Source organism: Caloenas nicobarica, chromosome 17 (genome assembly GCF_036013445.1).
Source record: "Caloenas nicobarica isolate bCalNic1 chromosome 17, bCalNic1.hap1, whole genome shotgun sequence".
Classification (NCBI taxonomy): Eukaryota; Metazoa; Chordata; class Aves; order Columbiformes; family Columbidae; genus Caloenas; species Caloenas nicobarica.
The window spans coordinates 12,966,603-12,985,299 of NC_088261.1; the positions used below are offsets into that span (position 1 = coordinate 12,966,603).

Below are 18,697 nucleotides of genomic sequence, written 5' to 3' on the forward strand. Positions count from 1 at the left end.
GGAACTTTGGAGTTTGCTTTTGCCTTTGGCTCCTTGACAGCTTTGTTGAGTCTCTTCTTAGTAACTGAGCTTCATGGACACAGCCTCATATACTCCATGGGCTCACTAAAATTCTTCAAGCCCTCACAAGCTGTGTCTCTTCCATCATTTTCTTCAAGTATTGAAGAATTATAGAGCTCATTAGAGAGGTTTCAGGGGGGTAGGTAAAGAGGACATTTTGAATGAGCACTAGCGAGAAGTGAGAGAAGAATGGGATCCCATGGATACTGGTGCAGAGTGTCTCCTGAGGAAGTTGGACAGGTGGGAAAAGCAGACCCTTGAGGCCAGACACGGGATGGACACCCTTACTCCTCACCTCTCCAACCTCCCTGTTTTGCTCATTGGCCCCCTGGCAGTTACATCACTTTTCTTTACATCAGATTCTCCACTCAAGTTTGCACCTGATTGTTACAGCTTCTCTGCATGAATTACTTCATGCTTTCCTTAGAGATCTGGATTTAAATAGGCACAAAGAGGCTTTTTTAATTGGCAAAAGCAAAAAAGATAATGAGAAAGAAAACACAACACAACATAATGAACAATAAAATATACTCTGTCGTTAGTTTAAGCCACTTCCAGTGAGGTCCATCACCACAATTGAAGAGTTGCCTACAGGGAGTATGAGAGTGACAGCTGAAAGACAATTCAGCTTTACCTGCCTGAAGCTCAAAGCAGAGAAAGGTGACAGGCTCTGAATGAGCAAAGAGTGAGAGGAGCAAGAACCTCTGGGGAGCAATGGAAAGTGCAAATGTCCAGACTGGCTTCTGAAGAGATGACTGCAGACATGGTGGGTTGAATAAGGACAGGTAGAAACACCTGGATGTTCAGGGGGATTAAATACACAGTATCATAGGCAGAGTTCTGGAAATACAAGCACAGGGTAACTACAATGTTTCTTCTCCTGCAATTCATACATATTGTAAAAATCCATATTTTGGCAGGACAGAAATTCATGGACATTTTATATAAAACATTGAATCATTTCAGCTGATGAGTGAGTTGTGGGTTTGTATTGTTTGTTTGTTTTTTTAAAAGAACTGAGAGCAGTTCTCATGTTTTCAGGCAGAGCTCCATGGTCTGACCATAAGCCCCCAGTGCAAACCTCCAGAGGCCCCGGTGTACCTGAGGTATATGCCTGGGACTGGCAGTTATCAGACAGGACTGATAGAGCCCTGTTGCTTCCATCATGTACAAATTGTCTTCAAGACTTTTATGCTTAATCAGATAAGTTTCAAGGGTGTAGTGAAGGAGGAAGGTACAGAAAGAGCACTTAGAAGAAGTGACAGGAGAATTCTCCCATTGATACTGATGCAGTGTCCCCTGAGGAGGTGTGGACAGGAAGGAGCAGCAGTCTGTCTGAGGTCCATCACTGTATGGAGAACCTGCTCCTCACCTCCCCAACCCCGCTATGTCTCTCTGTACACTTGACTGTGTCAGTGGAAAATATTCATCCATATGACACATGTAAGGTTTAGATCCCTCCCAGACATCTCCTCATCTCCCCAGTTAGCCCAGAAGAGACAAACACACACATACACAAAGGGGTCTGGGATGGACTATTCTTGAGCTCGAACATCACAGAATCATAGAATATCTCGAGTTAGAAGATCCCCATAAGGATCAACGAGTCCAGCTCCCCGCTGCTCGCACAACCACATAACGCTAAACCACAAGACAAAGAGCATCGTCCAGACACTCCTTGACCTCTGACAGGCTGGGAGCCGTGACCACTTCCCTGGGGAGCCTGTTCCAGTGACCGACCACCCTCCAGTGAAGAGCTTTCTCCTATTGTCCAGTCTGAACGTCCCCTGACGCAGCCTCCTTCCATTTCCACCTGTCCTGTTCTCACTGGTCACCTGAGACAGGACATTGGCCCCTCACCTCTGCTGCCTCTCTGAGGAAGGTGCAGACTGTGATGAGGGCTGTCCTGCTTTTCATTAAAACAAGACTAATTCTCTTTTGGTGAATTTTCCTTTCAGCTTAAGCTCTTCTAAGTAACTGCATATTTCTGCAGTTGGATGCATGTTTTTCAAACACGGTCTGCTCCAGAGCCGACAACGGCCAATATTGACAGTTCTACTGAGCTAACAGTAGGGCTGGTATGCAGAAAAGGCCTAGGACTATATCTTATTGCTATAGCAGCCAACATCGCTGGTGAACCTCTTATGTCCCATAAGTGAGGGGGTTGTACTTGCAGGGAGGGGTGGACAGAACGAGTGACGCCAATTGAAAACCGAGTTGTTCCATGCCATCCACGTCATGCACAGTTTAATGCTGGGAGATCACAAGGGTCTCAGGCTCTTGGTCCATGGCCGGCATCTCAAGAGGAGCCTGCCTGTTGTTCTGCCTGCAACCCTGATCCTGGTTCCAGTCCTTGCATCCCTGAATCCAGTTCCTGTGCACTGCCGAGTCCAGTCCAGGACTTCCTGATGTCTTCGCTGCAGCCTCTGCTGTGACACCAGCCCCTGTGGCAGCATTTTGGCTACTCTGGGCAATACAATATTGGTTTTGTATATTTTGCCTTATTTGTCTCATTATTAGTATTACGAGGAAAGTTTTAATTTTTGTCTTGTTTTGTTTTATAAATCTATCCAAATTGTAAGTCTCTCTCCCTTTTCCTCCTTTTCCCTTTCCTTAGTGGGGAAGGGAGTGTGGTCAAGAGAGAACATCAGCCACACTTTATTGTTGCCACTGTGCTCAGCGCTGGTGAGGCCGCAGCTTGAATCCTGTGTTCAGTTTTGGGCCCCTCATCAGAAGAAGGACATTGAGGCACTAGAGAGAGTGCAGAGGAGGCGACAAAGCTGCTGAGGGGCCGGAGCACAAGTGTGATGAGGAGCGGCTGAGGGAAGTGGTGGGTTCAGCCTGGAGAACAGGAGGCTGAGGGGAGACCTGATCACTGTCTACAACTGCCTGAAAGGAGGTTGGAGCATGGAGGGTGTTGGTCTCTTCTCCCAAGGAGCAAATGAGAGGACAAGAGGAAATGGCCTTCAAGTTGTGCCAGGGGAGGTTTAGACTGGAGGTCATTAGGGACATGGGTTAGTGCTAGAGTTGGGTTATGTTTGGACTCCATGAACCTGATGGTCTCTTCCAACCAAAACGATCCTATGATTCTATGGAGAGATGATCTGAAGGCAGGCTAGCAGCCAACCCTGAGGCTGTGCCGGGGGTGGGCACATCTGCCTCCTTCCAGCAGGATTTTGGAAAGTCCCTTCCCAGCTGTGAGCGCCAGGCCAAGGGCACGGGGCAGAAACAGCCCCCACCCCTGAGGGCCCTGGCCCCCAACTGGCCTCTGTCCCCAAACTACTCAAACTGCTGAACAGGCTCTCCCTCTACCTGAATGATCTTCAGTTTTAAGAAAATGCCAAACAAACGTGTGCTTCTGGATGAGGATGGAGCAGGTTCAGGTCCAGGACCAGGGCTGCTGCAGGAGCAGGTGTCTCCAGCACAGACAGGCTGGGGGGACCTGTCGACCTCGGCACCCCTGGGCCCCACCATGGCCCAGTTCAGCAGCCCTGGGCCCGAGGGATCAGCCCAGGGACAGCCCCACAACCAGGGTCAGAGCGGTTCCTGCTGCTGCCCTGAGGGTCACCAGCCCCAGTCAGCCCTGGGCCAGAGTGCAGGTGTCTGAGCTGGGCTGAGGTGGAAGAGGCTGGAAAACAGCTCATCGGGAGGAGGCGATGGGAGAAGGTGCCGTGTGTGTGGCAGCGGGGATGAACTGACACCCTCAGTTTGGTATCTGGATCCGTGCTGGGCTTGCACATGGACTAAGGCCCAGCTCAGAGCACAAATTGCTGTTGCCAGCCCTGGTGCCAAGCGCTGTTGCTGCTCTCTCCTCCCTGGTGCCACCCAAGCGCACGACTGCCCTGCCTGCTCCTGCCTTGGGGTTGGGAAACTCGGGGTCAAAAGGAAAGACAGACTCTTGTGGTTATGTGATCTCTGAAGTGTCCTGAGTTTGCTTTGCTAATCACTCTGTAACGTTTCCTGAGCTATTAATTCGATTATAGGCACAGGGAGGCAAATGAGCCATGAACCAACTTTCCAGTTAAGGTTTCCTCCTTACAAAAAAACACACTTCCATTTTCTCATCGGCAACACACTGAAAAATGGACGCTGAAGCAGCATTGGCCTCTTGTGAAAACAGGTAACAACAGATGGTTCCATTGATCCTTAGTTGCTTCCTGCACAGGAAAACTGTCCATTAATTTAATCTTTGGTGTACAGGCAGGGCCTTGCTGATGTTCCTGTGGAGGCAGCAAGCATGTGGATGTCAGGCTTTCTGCAGATTTGTGACTGAGTTTTCCTGTTTTCCCTAATAAGGAAAATCTTGCTGTGGACTCCTGAAGTCTCCCATAAGCTGATGGTTTCAGAGAAGGATGGGGAGCTGCAGTTAGCTCAGGGAGGACCAGTCAGCATCACAGGCAAAGCAGACTGGTACTCGACTTGGTGAACATTAATGGAATTTATGGATAGATGAAACTGGCGCCTCGCCCCCGTCTTTGGGCGGATCACCGTGCACCCTGAACCGATACAGGCAGGTGTGGTCCGGGTGGCCCCAGTTGCTCAGCACTTGCAGCTGGATGTAATTCACGACCCCAGGGAGCTCGTTCTGAAATGACAAGAAGAAATGAGTCGCCTTTTCCTCTCTGGTACGTGACCACTGACAGAAGTGCCGCAGCGACGGCCTCGTTCAACAGCTTCCTTCCAGCTGCCCCGCGAGGGCTTTGGACCTGTCGTGGGCAAGATGTCCTTTTCTTGCTCTACCTCGTTGGGCCATGAGAACTAGCAACGGAAGAAGCAGCACCCAGATGCCTCAGCAAATACGCTGGAAAGTTCTCGCCTGCTTTGGGGCACAGGCTTCCACAGTCAGAAGACCCAGTGGTGGTGTCAGGAAAATGCCTCATTGTCTTCTCTAGGAAGCCACAGAAACAGAATGGCCTCCCTGTCACTGCTCACTGCCAGCACCAACAGAATCCTCAGGAAGCCCAGTATTTCTGGTCTTTAACTGGCAGACCAGCAGTCATGCATCCTACAGGATGTGGCCTCTTGTGTGCACTTGGGGTCCAGACAGTCAAGCTGATTGTAGTTTCAACTGTGGCACTTCTAAGTGCTGAAGTTTAAAGCCAAAATGAAAGAGAAGAAGAGCGGCAGTCCAGCCATGTGCCACCAGGAAGTTAAATCAGAAGAAAGGCCAGCGTGGCACACGTTCAAGGACAGGGCTGCCTGTAGCCCTTTGGCAGGGAAGCCTCTCCCCATTCAGCCGCATTTCTCCTCCTCTCCTACAGTTCTCCCCCCTCTTTGTCCCCATACCTTCAGCTGGAAGGTCTGACTGGGATTCAGTGGTGCCAGGAAGGTGAACTGTCCCAGGAATGTTGCCTGCTCATCGTGTTCTTCCTTGAAGCCCTACAGAAGGACAGGGGTGGAGAAAACAAGAACGTCTGGTGCACCATGGGAAGACTGAACTTCAGTCGATGAGGCACAGGCTTATTTCAGCTACGTAGTCCAAGGACCATGAGCACAAGGAAAAGATGAGAAGCTGCAGGTGGGCAGCACGGCACACTTGCCTACTCAACGAGTCCAAGCTGCCAGTCAGAAAAGGAGCAGACGCTCCCAGTGAGAGGGAGGTAACCTGAGGATCACAAATGCCACTGGCATTGGAAGCCAAGAAGGTCTAGGACCATGCACTGTCCAGCTCCTTTTCCCTATGGCTCCTGGAGTAGCATCTTGCCCCAGAAGCTTCCTTTCGAGTGGTCCATTGAATAAAAGAGGACAACGATGGGAAGGGAGCGACTCCAAGGAGCCTGTTTGTTCTGAGAGCCAGGAGGAAGCTTCAGGCCACTCCACTCTTAGACCCATCTTCACCCCCTGCTTAGAAATGCTGTGCAACCCCCTGCCTCCCACTCCAGAGAAATCACTTACGTAGACAGCAAAGTCCTTTGGAGCTCCGGAGACACTTTCTCCATGGAACGCTGTCCCCGACACATGGTCCATGCTGACTGCTCTGGGAATCACTGGCTCAGACAGCTTGATGAAGGCCTGTCCTTGACTTCCTGGGAAGGGCCAGCAGCTTCCAGGATGATTTTCTGGCTGAACAAAGAAGAAGAAACTACATTGACATGGAGAAAGTTGCCCTGGCCCTCTCCCAGAGCTCTGCAGGCACCTCTGCCCTTCTCCTTCTGTGCCGTGCTGACAGTTTGCACAGCGACTGGGCAGACACAGACTGCAGGAGCAGCCTGGCCTGGTAGAAGCTCCCACCGAGAACCTGGGGCACTCTGGGACAGGAAATACTCAGCAGGGAGACACAGGAGGAGAGCAGGTCCATGCAAGAAGGAGGCAGGAGAAGAAGCTTCGAGGTGCAAAGACAGGGGGAAAGGCAACTCTAGAGCAGCGTGTGTGGTTCATTCTCTGACCTCTGTTTTACTGCTTCTTGGTGCTCCTACCTCAAGAATAAGCTCAGGGGACCTCATATAATCCATCACTGGCATGGAGTACAGGAAGACTTTGGCTTTGTCATTCCGGAGGGATGGAGAAGTCCTCGAATGAATGACAGCAGCCCCTGGAAATTAAAACATGAGCAGAATCATCAGGCAGTGTTGGGAGCAATATTGTACTGTTGATTTGAAAAAGCTTCTCAGTTGTCATCCATGTCCTACAGTGGGTTCCTCTCTTTCTAACTGGAATGACCCCTCTAGAACACACAGCAGGGAGTCATGGGCCGTGGAAAAAGACAAGAACGTAAATCAGGCTTTCTGTGCTTCCCATGGAGTCTGGCCCATTACAGACTCTGTCAGTGGGGGCACTTGTAGGGCACAAGGTGACCCTTGACTTCTCGCCCCTTCTCTCCTACCCCTGGGCATGTTCCAATGGCCATCTTGTCAATCTGGACAGGAAGCGCTTTGGAACTGGTTTGTTTGTACAGTGTCATGGTACCTGCTGATTTTAGGGCATAATCAGGCATCGGGACCTGCATTTCTTCCAGCTTCTCCAGGGCTTCATTGATGATCTCCTGAATCGTCTGGGAAGGAACACAAAGGAGAGCGCCTGTTGGAAGGAAAAGGAAGGGGGCAAGCAGCTCCCCTGCAAGGCCAGCCAAGGTGCATGGGGACAAGGCCCATATGAGACGGAAGGAACACCCAAATTGCCTGGAAGCCTCCCAGGTTTGCTCTGCTGTGCTTGACGGGATCAGAAAGGGGGCGCTGCTCACTCCAGTGCTCTGAATGCTGGAGCTGCGGGAAGGGGCTTTTCCCGTGGAGAGGCCCCAGGCCAGGCAGCACAGACAGGCAAGGAAGCGTGGCCATGACAGCACTTGTTCCAGCAGCACCAGCCTGTTGGCTGTGACAGGGAATGGAGTAGGATACGTGCCGGAGGGAGGATAAAAACCCTGAGTAGATCCTTCTGCCTTGTGCCCTTACCCGTCCGGTAAAGCCTGGGAGCCTTCTCTGCTTCACGCCTTCATGGAGAGCCCGCTCAGCCACATCCTTTGCGCTCCAGCGCAGATTATAAAGCTGTTCCTGGACCTTACGGAGCTGGTCTGGCAGGGATTGGATTTCGCTCAGGTCTCCTAATTCCGCTGCAGTGCTCCAGAGTGTTAAGGCGCCAAGTCGTCCCACATGGAAAACACCTGTCAGACGCACACCAGAGCTTAGAACTTGGTCTAAGGCTGGGTTGTGCCTCGGGCTGCCCTCTCCCCTTTCTGTGTCTCTCCCCAGTGCCATTGTTGTCTCTCCTCTTATTGTCTTTGACAGTGGCCATCATGGCGTACGGGCTCCACAAGAGATGGACGTTCCCTGCCCTGGACTGTGCTCCTTGTCCTGCAAAAGATTTTCATCCCCCTGGGGCAGGAGAGCTCAGCCACGGCCTCTCCCTCGGCTGAAGAGAACTGGCTTAGCCCTCCTGGGGAAGGCAAGTCACCCCTTCCTCACCCCCACACCCATCCTGCTGGAGCAGGGACTGGCACAGCTCTGTTGGGGACTTTCTGCTCTCAGCTGAGCTCCTCTGGTCACAGCGGGGGAAGCGGACCAGGACAGGATGGAGCCCTGAGTTCATCCTAAAGCACCGTCCTCAGGTCGGAGCTCTGCAGAGACTCACCGAGAGAGAACAGGACGAGAAGCAGCACCAGGAGTGTTGCCTTCGCTGCCTTCATCTTCCTGCAGAGCAACAAGGAGGAAAAGGCTGGTGAAGCTGGCGGTTCCCGTGCAGATCAGCAGCAGACTGGAGAGCAGCAGCAGGGACTGCAGCCCTTGAGCCTGGCGTTCCTGGCGTGTGCATTGGCTTGGTCCTGCAGCAGCTCGAGTCACTGCTGGGGTTGTCACCAGCTGAACCAGTGAGGGATTTGTCATGGCAGCGATTGTTTCGTTAAGGACAAAGGGCTCAAGATTGACTCTGGACTAAGAGCAGGAGTTGCAACAAGAGCTGTGGCCACACTTCCCGTCTGTGGGGCTGGACAGGTATTCTTTGGAAGTGGAAGGCACATGATGAACGCTGTTTCTCCTGCCCGCCACCTGATGGGCACTTGTGCTGATCCTCTTCTCCACCCTCTCAAGAGAAGGTTCAGCCTGTGCCCCTACGGCAGGCTGTATCGGGGCCACTGCTTGGGACTCCCTCCATGTGATCCAAAATAGACCTGTCCCTCATTCTGCAGAGATCAAAGGCTTTCTGGGCCTTGCCCCTGTGGTCATGAAGAGGCTGAAAGGCGGCTGCTGCCTTCCACCAGCTCCAGAGCGAGCTCTCAGGCTGCCCTTGTGTTCCTCTCCTGTCCACCCTCCACCCACCCCAGCTGATGAGGTGGAAAACACACCTGGGCAAAGGGGAGGAGGATTTTTCAAACATACTTGTTCAGACCTTCAACCTTTTCCGTCTGCCTCTTGGTACCTGCTGAGGTGCAGGTAACAAGCATCTGACTTGCTCACGAGTGAACCAAAAGCTCTGCGATCTCTGTTCCCTCAAGATCGAGAGTGACAAAGGCGCAGGGAGACCCCTGCTTTTATACCCTGCTGTGCCGACCTCAGCGCTGATGCTGCTTTGTGACATCAGCGGCAGTGGGTGATGTCACAGTGGAAGAGGCTGCGCCACGTTGGGAGGCAAAGTCCAACCTGACAGCAGCGGGTTTTGCAGTCCTCTCTGCAAGGGCAGAAATCCTGCACCATAGAAAGATTGGAAAGGTACAGGAACATGTTACTCTCAGAAAACAGACTCTGTCAACCACTCTTCCTCTTGCTTACTGAAGTTCAGATGGTGTGAGAAAAAAAAAAAAAAAAACACCACAAAAAAGCAAGATTCTTGTTCTTATTTAATGGAGCCCATTATATCAGCCACTCAACATTAAGTCCAACTCCAGTCTGAAGCTCAGAATAAGAAATGCCATCTTAAAATTTCCAGGAAATGGAAGGGCTTTGAAGTGGCAAGACCAGAAAACATTCATGAAAGCAGCACCATGGAAGTCCACACCCCTGATCACAGACCACCTGCCCCGTTACCTAAGGCAATGATGTTCTCAGCTGATTTGCAGCCACTGACATCTGGAAAACAGCACAAGGTCTCTTGTTGTTTAGCGCCGAGCACACAGGTTGTCACTGGAGCTGGTAAGAAAAACATCCACAGTCAGTCTGGTTTCATTGGAGGACACCAGGACAAGTTCAGTTCACATTCACAAGGAATCACAGCAGGTCCCACCCGTCCCTGCAGACCCCGACACGGCTCCTGTGCAGGGTCCCGAGGAACAGTGAGCGCAGAACAAGAAACCTTCCTTCAAAAGAAGGTCCCCAGCCGGCTCTTTCCCCAGGCTGCACAGAGCAGCAGCTGAGAACAACCTCTGCCACAACTACACCCGGCTCTGCCGTCTGCAGGAGGAGACCAGCTCCTAAATGATCCCCAGGCCTACAGACACAGATCTTCCCCAGGGCAGTGCTCAGCAAATACCAGAGCACAGCGACACCTGGTCATTCAGTTGGAGCTGCTGCGGAGAAGGACAGAGGACTAGAAAGAGACAAATCAGACAAGAGAGAAGATAGAGGAGCCCAGAGAGAAAGAAACACACAGGGAAAAGGCTGGAGAGATGGAGAGATCAAGAGAAATAGGGACGAGGAGTCACAATGAGACAGGGAGGAAGAAAGAGGAGGGTGGAGGAGCAGGACAGAGGGACAAGGGGATGGGAAGGAGAAGAAGGAAAGTTGGGTAGAGAAAGACAGGGACAGGGAGGGGGATGTACAGATGGAGAAAAGGAAGGAGATAGAGCAGAAGAAAGGGACTGAGAAAGAAAGTGAAGGTCAGATGGGGATGAAGAGACTGACAAAGGGAGAAAACCCACAGTGAGCTGGAGGAAGAGGAAAGGAGGGCTGAGAAGCAGCAAAGAGGAAGAGACAAAAAATAAAAGGCAGAGCCAGCTGGACAGGGGTCGATTGCCAGAAGCAATGGGACAGGCAGCGGGGCAAGAATAAAGACAGAAAAGATGGGGACAGGCAGCAGGACAGAGGGACAGTGAGAGGATAAAAGGGCAGGGAACAGGATATACATGGAGAAACAATCAGCAGGAACAGGGAGAAAGACAGAAGAGAAAAAAAGAGATGAAGAGGGACATGGGACAGGGAGAGAAAGAAAGAAAGAAGGAAAGGGAGCAGGACAAGGATGGTCAGAGAAACACAAAGACAGGGAGCAGGACAGGGCAACACAGACAGAGAAAAAAGGGTCAGGGAGGCAGCACAAAGGGAAAGACAAAAAGAAGAGACAAGCAGCAGGGCACGGATAGACGTAAAAAGGCCTGGGCTGGGCAGCAGGGCAGAGATGGAGACCAAAAAGCAGCTTTGGGCTGCAGGACAGAGATGGAGTGAGAAATGAAAGTGACAGGGAGCAGGAGAGAGTGACAGAGAGAGTGGAAAAACTACATAGGGAGCAGGACAGCAAAACAGAGCAGGGGACAGACAGGGAGAAGGGCAGAGAAACAGAGAGGGAATGAGAGGGGCAGGGAGCAGGACAGAGAGCTGGAGCAGGAAGGGAAAATGAGATGGGCAGCAGAACAAAGGGAAGGAGAGATAAAGACAGGGGCAGGGAGCAGGACAAAGGGGTGGAAGAAGAAAAAAGTAGTAATGGTTCAGGACTGAGATGAAAAAACAAATTAAAAATACACCGGGACTGGGATGGAGTGACAGAGAAAGGGCAAAGGAACAGGGGGCGGGACAGCACTGAAGGAATAAACAACTGTGGTGGGCAGTGGGACAGAGAGATGGAGAGAGGAAAAACAGAGCAAGAGAGAGAGGAAAGAAGGGGCAGCAGCTGGACAGGGGGATACGGTGAGAAAAGATGGGACCAGGAACAGAACAGAAAGGAAAGAAAAAAAAGGACAAAAAGACAGCAAGAGGGGAAAATGCACAATCAAGCAATCAGGTCAAGAAGCCGACACCGGGGGGGCAGCAGCTGGGGAGAAACCGGGGACACCAGAGACCCTGATGAAGACTCTCGAGTACCAAGGATGGACTTCAGCAAAGTTATGGCGGGGTTATGGAAATAATTTATGTTTGATGCATTAACTAAGCAGGAGAAACACATGAATATGCAATAGGTGTATGTAAGAAACACCAAGAAGTGCGAATCACACACACGCTCGATCAGAGGAGCAATCTTCCGAGTGTCCGGCGCTGTAACAAAAGTGCTGCTTTTACCACTTTCCAAACCGTGTTAAAGAACCTTTTTGCCGACTTTTCGGTACCATTTCCCCCCGCCCAGGAGAACAAGGCCAGAGCAGCCCACGCACACCTGAGCCAGATGCAGCAACAACATCCCCAGGGCCCCAGTTGCAGGAAAAAGGGCCCCAGGGCTGGGCCGGGGGCTGCTCAGCCTTGGGGCAGCTCCACGGGCGCCACGGCAAAGCTCAGCCTGGCCGCCCGCAGAGCTGCCGCCTCCTCAGCCTGGGCTGCGCCGCCATTGGGCGGGAGGGCTGTCAGTCTCCTCCCCTGAGGTGATCCTGGATCTGATTGGCTGCCTTAGGGGTCACTCCCCCCACAGTGCCCACCCTGCCCTGAGGTAATGTTTCCTGTGATTGCCCGGCTGGGATTTCTCATTTCCCCCCCTACCAAGTGATGGGTCAGACCACTTGTCAATCATCCATGTGCTGCACTCCCGCCAGCTGTGATTGGTGCAGCCAGCACGGCCCGCCCCTGAACGCTGCCCAGCTCGGTCAGCTCTCGCCACCTTTCCTGCAGGCCTCAAAGCCTGATTGGCTGGTTACCTATCAATCACATGACTTGCCCCACCTCCTCAAATGCCATTGGCTGTCCTGGGTCCCCTGACTCCCCAGAGACTTCCGGTTGGTTGTTGCCAGGCAACGAGCTCCACCCAAACATGAAACTGTGGGCCCTGATCAGAGGCCGTGGGTGATAAAAGACACGTTGGGACCCCGAACATGAGGATTTGGGCCCCAAGAAGGAGGCTCTGGGCACTCAAAAGGACGGGCAGAGCAGATTCCTCAGGGCTTTATCCAAACACATCTTGGGCAATTTTGGGGGTAGAGTGGATGTGCACTCCTGGGAAACAGCTTCCAGTACTTGACTGTCCTCATGATTGGGAAGTTTCTCTCTTTCTGTAGAACCTTTCCAAGCGCAACCATCCAGATTGTTTTTACCCATCTACTTACACACTGACACAGACCATAATATCCTACCTTGGACACGAGACCATTGTGGGGGATGATGCTGAATGCCTTGCTGACTGCCAGCTAACAGACCACCACTGCTGTCCCCGCGTCCTGCAACCCTGTCCTTTCCTCACAGAAAGCAAAGAGGATGGACAGACACAACCTGCCCTGGGTAAACCCCGTCACCTTCTCTTCCAGACACCCAGAAATGGGGTCCCAGTGGCCATGTTCTGGGGTACAGCCCTTAGTTCTGTGATAAACAGGACTTGAGTCTGGTCGAGTTTCAGTCAGAATCAGTCATTTCATTAACAGATATCAAAGCAAAAGGCTAGGTAATAAAAGGCAAGCAAACAGCGCTGGGTGCGCGGGGAGCCACCGCCCCACCAACACGCACACCACTTACTTTATCCCTTGGTCTTTTATACTTTCTTAAGTTCCCTTTTCCAAGAAGTATCCTCCTAGTTTCAATTCCCCAGATTAACGTGGTGTTGGGGTTTTTGCGCATGTCTCAGAGGTTTAGGTGGTCATCTCTCCCCTCCTGGTGGTCGTCGGGAGGAAGGCTTCTCCTCTTCTTTAGTGTCCTTTTCTTTACCCTTTATTTGGTGCATGCGTAAAGCGGGTTTTCTTTAAGCAAGTCGTTAGCGCTACCTAACCGCAATATCCTTTTCTTTACATAAGTCCTTAGTGCTACCTAACCACAATATCCAGTGTCCTTGCTCCATGCCTTATTTGGTTATCTCAGTGCACTTATCTTAACTTCTTGTTGGCGCATTTTCGCAATGTTAGTACACTAATACTTATTTCTGTCCCCGATACACTCTCATAGTGACACGAATCACAATAGCACATTTCACAGGTCCCCTGCTCACCCACTGGCCATTTTTGAAAAGTGCACACAATGTGTGAGAGCTGCCAGTGGTCAGGGAGTCCCCCCAGTCTCCATGAGCTTTCCAAGATGGTGGAGAGTGGCCTCCCTGTGACATGGTCCTGCTGTCTCAGCTCCTGGGATGCTGCCCCTCCTGTCCCATAGACTGGAAAGGACTGTGTTAGTTCCAGTGACCCCTGACTTGATCCCCATCCACTGCTGGTTGTTTTCGTCCAGATTCCTGCCTCCGGTCACAGATGCCTGAGGGAACTTGCTGGTGAAGAGGCAGGAGAAGAGGACACAGGGATTCTCACCTCTTTCTCTTACGAAAGTCATCAGTGGCCACCCAGTGTCTTTGTTTCTCCTTTACCTGTTCCTGCAGTAGTAACAGCTCATTAGGGGACCCTTGAATTGCCTTACAGGTCTAGACCGAGTTTTGATCTGGACCGTTGCTGTGCTTGGAGGCTGCTGTCCTTGAAGACCAGATGAACTAACTTCTGCCACCCTGCCTTGGCAGTTTATTCCATCCGTGTCACAGCTCTGTCTGCAACACTGACAGCTCCAGCTCAGCCAGTCAGGTCCCTGGCTGAGGACATTGCCTCCCATCTGGGCTGAACCACCCCAGCTGTGGCACCAGCCCAGATCTGACCTGCCCCAAGGAAACCTGGTACCAAGTGTCCAGGAGCCCATGGGTGCAAAGGCTTTGCTTCAGAGCATAGACATGACATGGCCCAAGATTGCTGAATGTCTCTCTAGCCCTAGGAGTATAAAACCAGAATAAAATGGCTAAATTCCTTCAAATGAAGATGTTCCTCCCCTAGCTTGGAGAAGTTAGATCCTTTGCTTCTGATGTCCTGTCTAATGACGGGACAAGAAAAGATGATTCTCATACCAATTCATTTTTTAGCACAAAGAACACAATACTGGTAAGAAGTGTCTCTGCAGAGGAGAGAGAATCAACATCACTGATTACTGGAGGTTGTTTCAAAGGATGTGCCCCTGGAGCCCCAGGGACTACTGGAGGGAGCCCAGAGGGGCCAGAGAAAGGGACATCATGGGCTGCTCCTGTGCTGCTGAGCTGGGCTGGGCTCCTGGGACAGAGGGAGCTCATGGCAAGCAGCAGCGCTGCAGAGAGACAGCTCTGCCCAGGAGCAGCTCCTCTGCAAAGCGCAGCAGGGCTGAGGGCTCTGCCTGCAGCACCGAGGGGACAGGAGCCAGGCACAGAGAGGGAAACGCAGTCTGGGGTGGGAGGATGCTAAGAGATCACTGGGAGAAAAATCTTCACAGATATTAAGCCTGTGGCTGCAGCGCATTGCATCTGCAAATCTTGGTAGGATCTCAGAAAGCTGTCACATTGCAGAGCCTGCAAGAGATGTAAGTACAGCTCTCAGAGATTCTCTGGTGAAGAGGAGGAGGATGTGCTGCAGAGCAGGGATTGCCTTCTGCACTGTCAGAGTGACAAGACATGAATGTTGCATTCTCCCAAGGATGCCTGTGGGGTGAAAATATAAATGAGCACCCAGGGGTGGCCAGGGCTGTCCTGCAGAGCAGGGTCCCTGCACCCCAGGGCTGTGCCGGGGCAGGGACTCTGCCGCCTGCCAGGGTCAGCGCTCAGCCTGCCCGGGGAGATCCCAGCAACACTGAGGGGAGAAGCTGTGGGGGGAAGGAGAGACCCCTGGCAGGGGAGGGTCCTTCTGGTGCTTGGTTACAGATATTACTATAAAGATAAGAAGCTTTCCCATGTCTGTCCTTTCAGTTTCCTATTCCAAGGCTAGTGGAAAGGCGGGTGTAGGAAAGGATAAATGCAAAATGAGCTCTCAAGTTTTAACAAGTCACTGAGACTCCTGAACTGCAGCTCTGAGTGATCAGCACATCTGCCAGAAGACTCGGAACATCCCTTCAGCCACTCCTCTGCCCATGGACAGCAGCAGCATCACATCTGCTGAACCCATCAGCCTCAGTCTGACCTGTCCTTTTTTCCAACCTGCAAACCTCTGCTCTCAGCAGTACCCGGGGGCTTTTCATGGAAACACGGCAGTGTGATCAGCCTCCATCTCAGCAAGGTGCCAGCCCAGGGCAGCTGGAGCAAGACAGAGGGACAGATCAGCTGCCCTCACTCTGCACTGACCCACAGGCATTCTCCTGCCTTGCAGGACTCGCTCTGTTCTCCCTGAGTGCAGTAGAAATGCTGAGGGTTTCTGACACCCAAGAACACTCTCCAGGGGAATTGCAGGATTGGACTAGATGATCTTTCAAGGTCCGTTCCAATCCCTAACATTCTGTGATTCTGTGATGCTGTAAAAACCCCAAATATTTCAAATTTCATTTTACCGTCCTGTTTCATTCTCAGTGATAGTGCAGATGCTGACAGGCCCTTCTTCACCAGCAGCAGTTTCAGATGACAACTTTGAACCCCGGGACTGGCCCCTGTCCCCCGTTCCATGACCCCCTACTGCAGAGCAGGGCTGACTCCTGGGCAGCCAGCGGGCACAGGCCCTGCTCCTCACGGCACCTCCAGCCAGCACCACCCAGGGCTCAGCCACGGAGCTGAAGGAAGGTCTGGAAAAGGACAAGGGGGTGTGGAGCAGGGGAGGGTGTGTGAGAAATGGCTTTGATTTTGCTCAGAGAAGTCTCCCCTAACGTGTTGCTTTCATTCCCTCCTCTGACACTGTCCGTGCCCAGAGCCAGGAAATGTCCAACAGCAGCTCCATCACCCAGTTCCTCCTCCTGGCGTTCACAGACACACGGGAGCTGCAGCTCTTGCACTTCTGGCTCTTCCTGGGCATCTACCTGGCTGCCCTCCTGGGCAACGGCCTCATCATCACCACCATAGCCTGTGACCAGCACCTCCACACCCCCATGTACTTCTTCCTGCTCAACCTCTCCCTCCTCGACCTGGGTTCCATCTCCACCACTGTCCCCAAATCCATGGCCAATTCCCTCTGGGACACCAGGGCCATTTCATATACAGGTTGTGCTGCCCAGCTCTTTTTTTTTCTTTTCTGTGCTGCAGCAGAATATTTTATTCTCATGGTCATGTCCTATGACCGCTACGTTGCCATCTGCAAACCCCTGCACTACGGGACCCTCCTGGGCAGCAGAGCTTGTGGCCACATGGCAGCAGCTGCCTGGGCCACTGGGTTTCTCACTGCTCTGCTGCACACGGTCAGTACATTTTCACTGCCGCTCTGCAAGGGCAATGCCCTGGACCAGTTCTTCTGTGAAATCCCCCAGATCCTCAAGCTCTCCTGCTCTCGCTCCAACCTCCGGGAACTTGGGCTTATTGTCTTTAGTGCCTGTTTAATTTCTATGTATTTCATTTTCATTGTGCTGTCCTATGTGCAAATCTTCAGGGCCGTGCTGAGGATCCCCTCTGAGCAGGGACGGCACAAAGCCTTTTCCACGTGCCTCCCTCACCTGGCCGTGGTCTCCCTGTTTGTCAGCACTGCCATATTTGCCCACCTGAAGCCTCCCTCCATCTCTTCCCCATCCTTGGATCTGGTGGTGTCTGTTCTGTACTCTTTGGTGCCTCCAGCAGTGAACCCCCTCATCTACAGCATGAGGAACCAGGAGCTCAAGGATTCCCTGTGGAAACTAATGGTGGGATGCTTTTCAAAATAATAAACTACCGTCATCTTCTCTTCAACAGATAACAGTTTTAATATAACTCATTAGAGGCTCAGACTTGTGTGTATGTGTGTTGGTGGTGTTTATTTCTTAATCAGTCATGATATTTTTGTCATCCCCTTTTTAATTCACTGTCTGCCTTTCCTTTTCAACCCACTGGCTGTGTAGATATGCAGCCATGCTCTATGTGTATTTAAACGAAATAAAGGGCTGTGCATGTATTTATTTCAGTGAGATTCTTCCTCCGTAGACCTATTTTGAGCTGCAGTTCCTGTGCATGGGTGGAGGGGAAAAGAGTCCAGCCTGCCAGCACTGCCAGGGAGCACCAGCGCTTGGCCTTCCAGAGCTGTTCTCGTTCCACTCCCACACTCTCCTTCTCATCCCTCCTGCTGGTGCAAGGCCTGAGTGCTCTGGCAGCCTGGTCACCGTCCTGCTGTGTGTGAGTCCTGTGAGCGCAGGCAGGGACAGGCAATGGGCACTTCTGTGACACAACTGGCTTCCGGAACAGTACTTCTATAAAGGCAAGTTTCTCTTAAGAACATGCAAAAGAAAGCAGCCTGCAGGTTGAAACACCAGGGCACAGCTAAACAGTGTGTGTGTGCAGGGCTGGGCACACAGCAGTGTCCTCTCACAGCCAGGCCTCCTGCCAGAGACCTGCAGGACCAGCAGAGCAGGGTCTGGGCTGTGCCCCTGTGCACTGGACTCCCTGAGGAAGGAGCCTCAGGTCAGTCATCATGCACTGGCCCCTCACAACCACCATTTCCAGCACTGGCCTCTCACCCACAGAGGTTGTTTTTCCCTCCATGGAGGGACACTGAATGAATAGTTCAGCAGTCCGAGTTTGTATTGTACAGATGAGATGTGAGCATGCACATCATGTATGTGACGTGACATGAACACGAGTGAGCAGAAACACCATCAACTATTCCTTGCGGTTCCATGAAGGCCTGTGGCACAAAGAAGGTCTTGAGGTCACTTCATATTGGGAGGAACACCCCATGGGAAATCACCCGAATGCAGCCCTGGGATGTGCTTCCTTTAACTGAGGTCCCCGTGTCCATTCCTCATGATGTGGGACATCTCAGATGAGTGCAGAGCAGGGTGACACACCACAGGGCTGAGGTGTCTCCCGTCCCTTGGGAGTGGCAACAGGAGGCCAGAGAGACACTGTGACTCCTGCCTCTGTGTGTGAAAGGGACAGACTCTGTCTGTGAACATCCCTGGGTGCATAAGGAGTCCATGAGGCCAGCTCAGATGTGGACACGTGACAGAACCCTGACATTTCTGTGTGTGACTCCAGGAACCAACAACACAGGCCCAGTGAGAATGATCCCAGCTGCCTTGGACAGGCTCACTGCAAGTGCTGTTGTCTGCTACATCACCCTTGCCCGTGATTCTGGATTGTGCTCTCATAAGAATCAGGGTAATTAGAAAGGTTCTGGGGTCTTTGGAAAAGGCAGACATCAAAGCCATGTTCAAGAAAGGCAAGAAGAAGCATTGGGAGAATTGCAGGTTAGTCAGCCTGCCTCTGTCCCTGGGAAGGG

The 18,697-nt window shown here is 52.1% G+C and overlaps 1 protein-coding gene across 1 annotated transcript in view; it reads right to left on the reverse strand.

The window, feature by feature from the left end:
* Positions 1–4,544: 4,544 nt before the first annotated feature.
* The window catches only part of LOC135995534 (olfactory receptor 14J1-like), a gene marked incomplete at its 5' end in the record, with an annotated part of 29,038 nt that continues 14,885 nt past the window's right edge, over positions 4,545–18,697 (reverse strand). Inside the window, 2 exons of the mRNA XM_065646912.1 lie at positions 4,545–4,556; positions 5,347–5,439. Of these exons, the coding sequence (XP_065502984.1) occupies positions 4,545–4,556; positions 5,347–5,439 (105 nt within the window). The remainder of the gene's footprint in view (positions 4,557–5,346; positions 5,440–18,697) is intronic.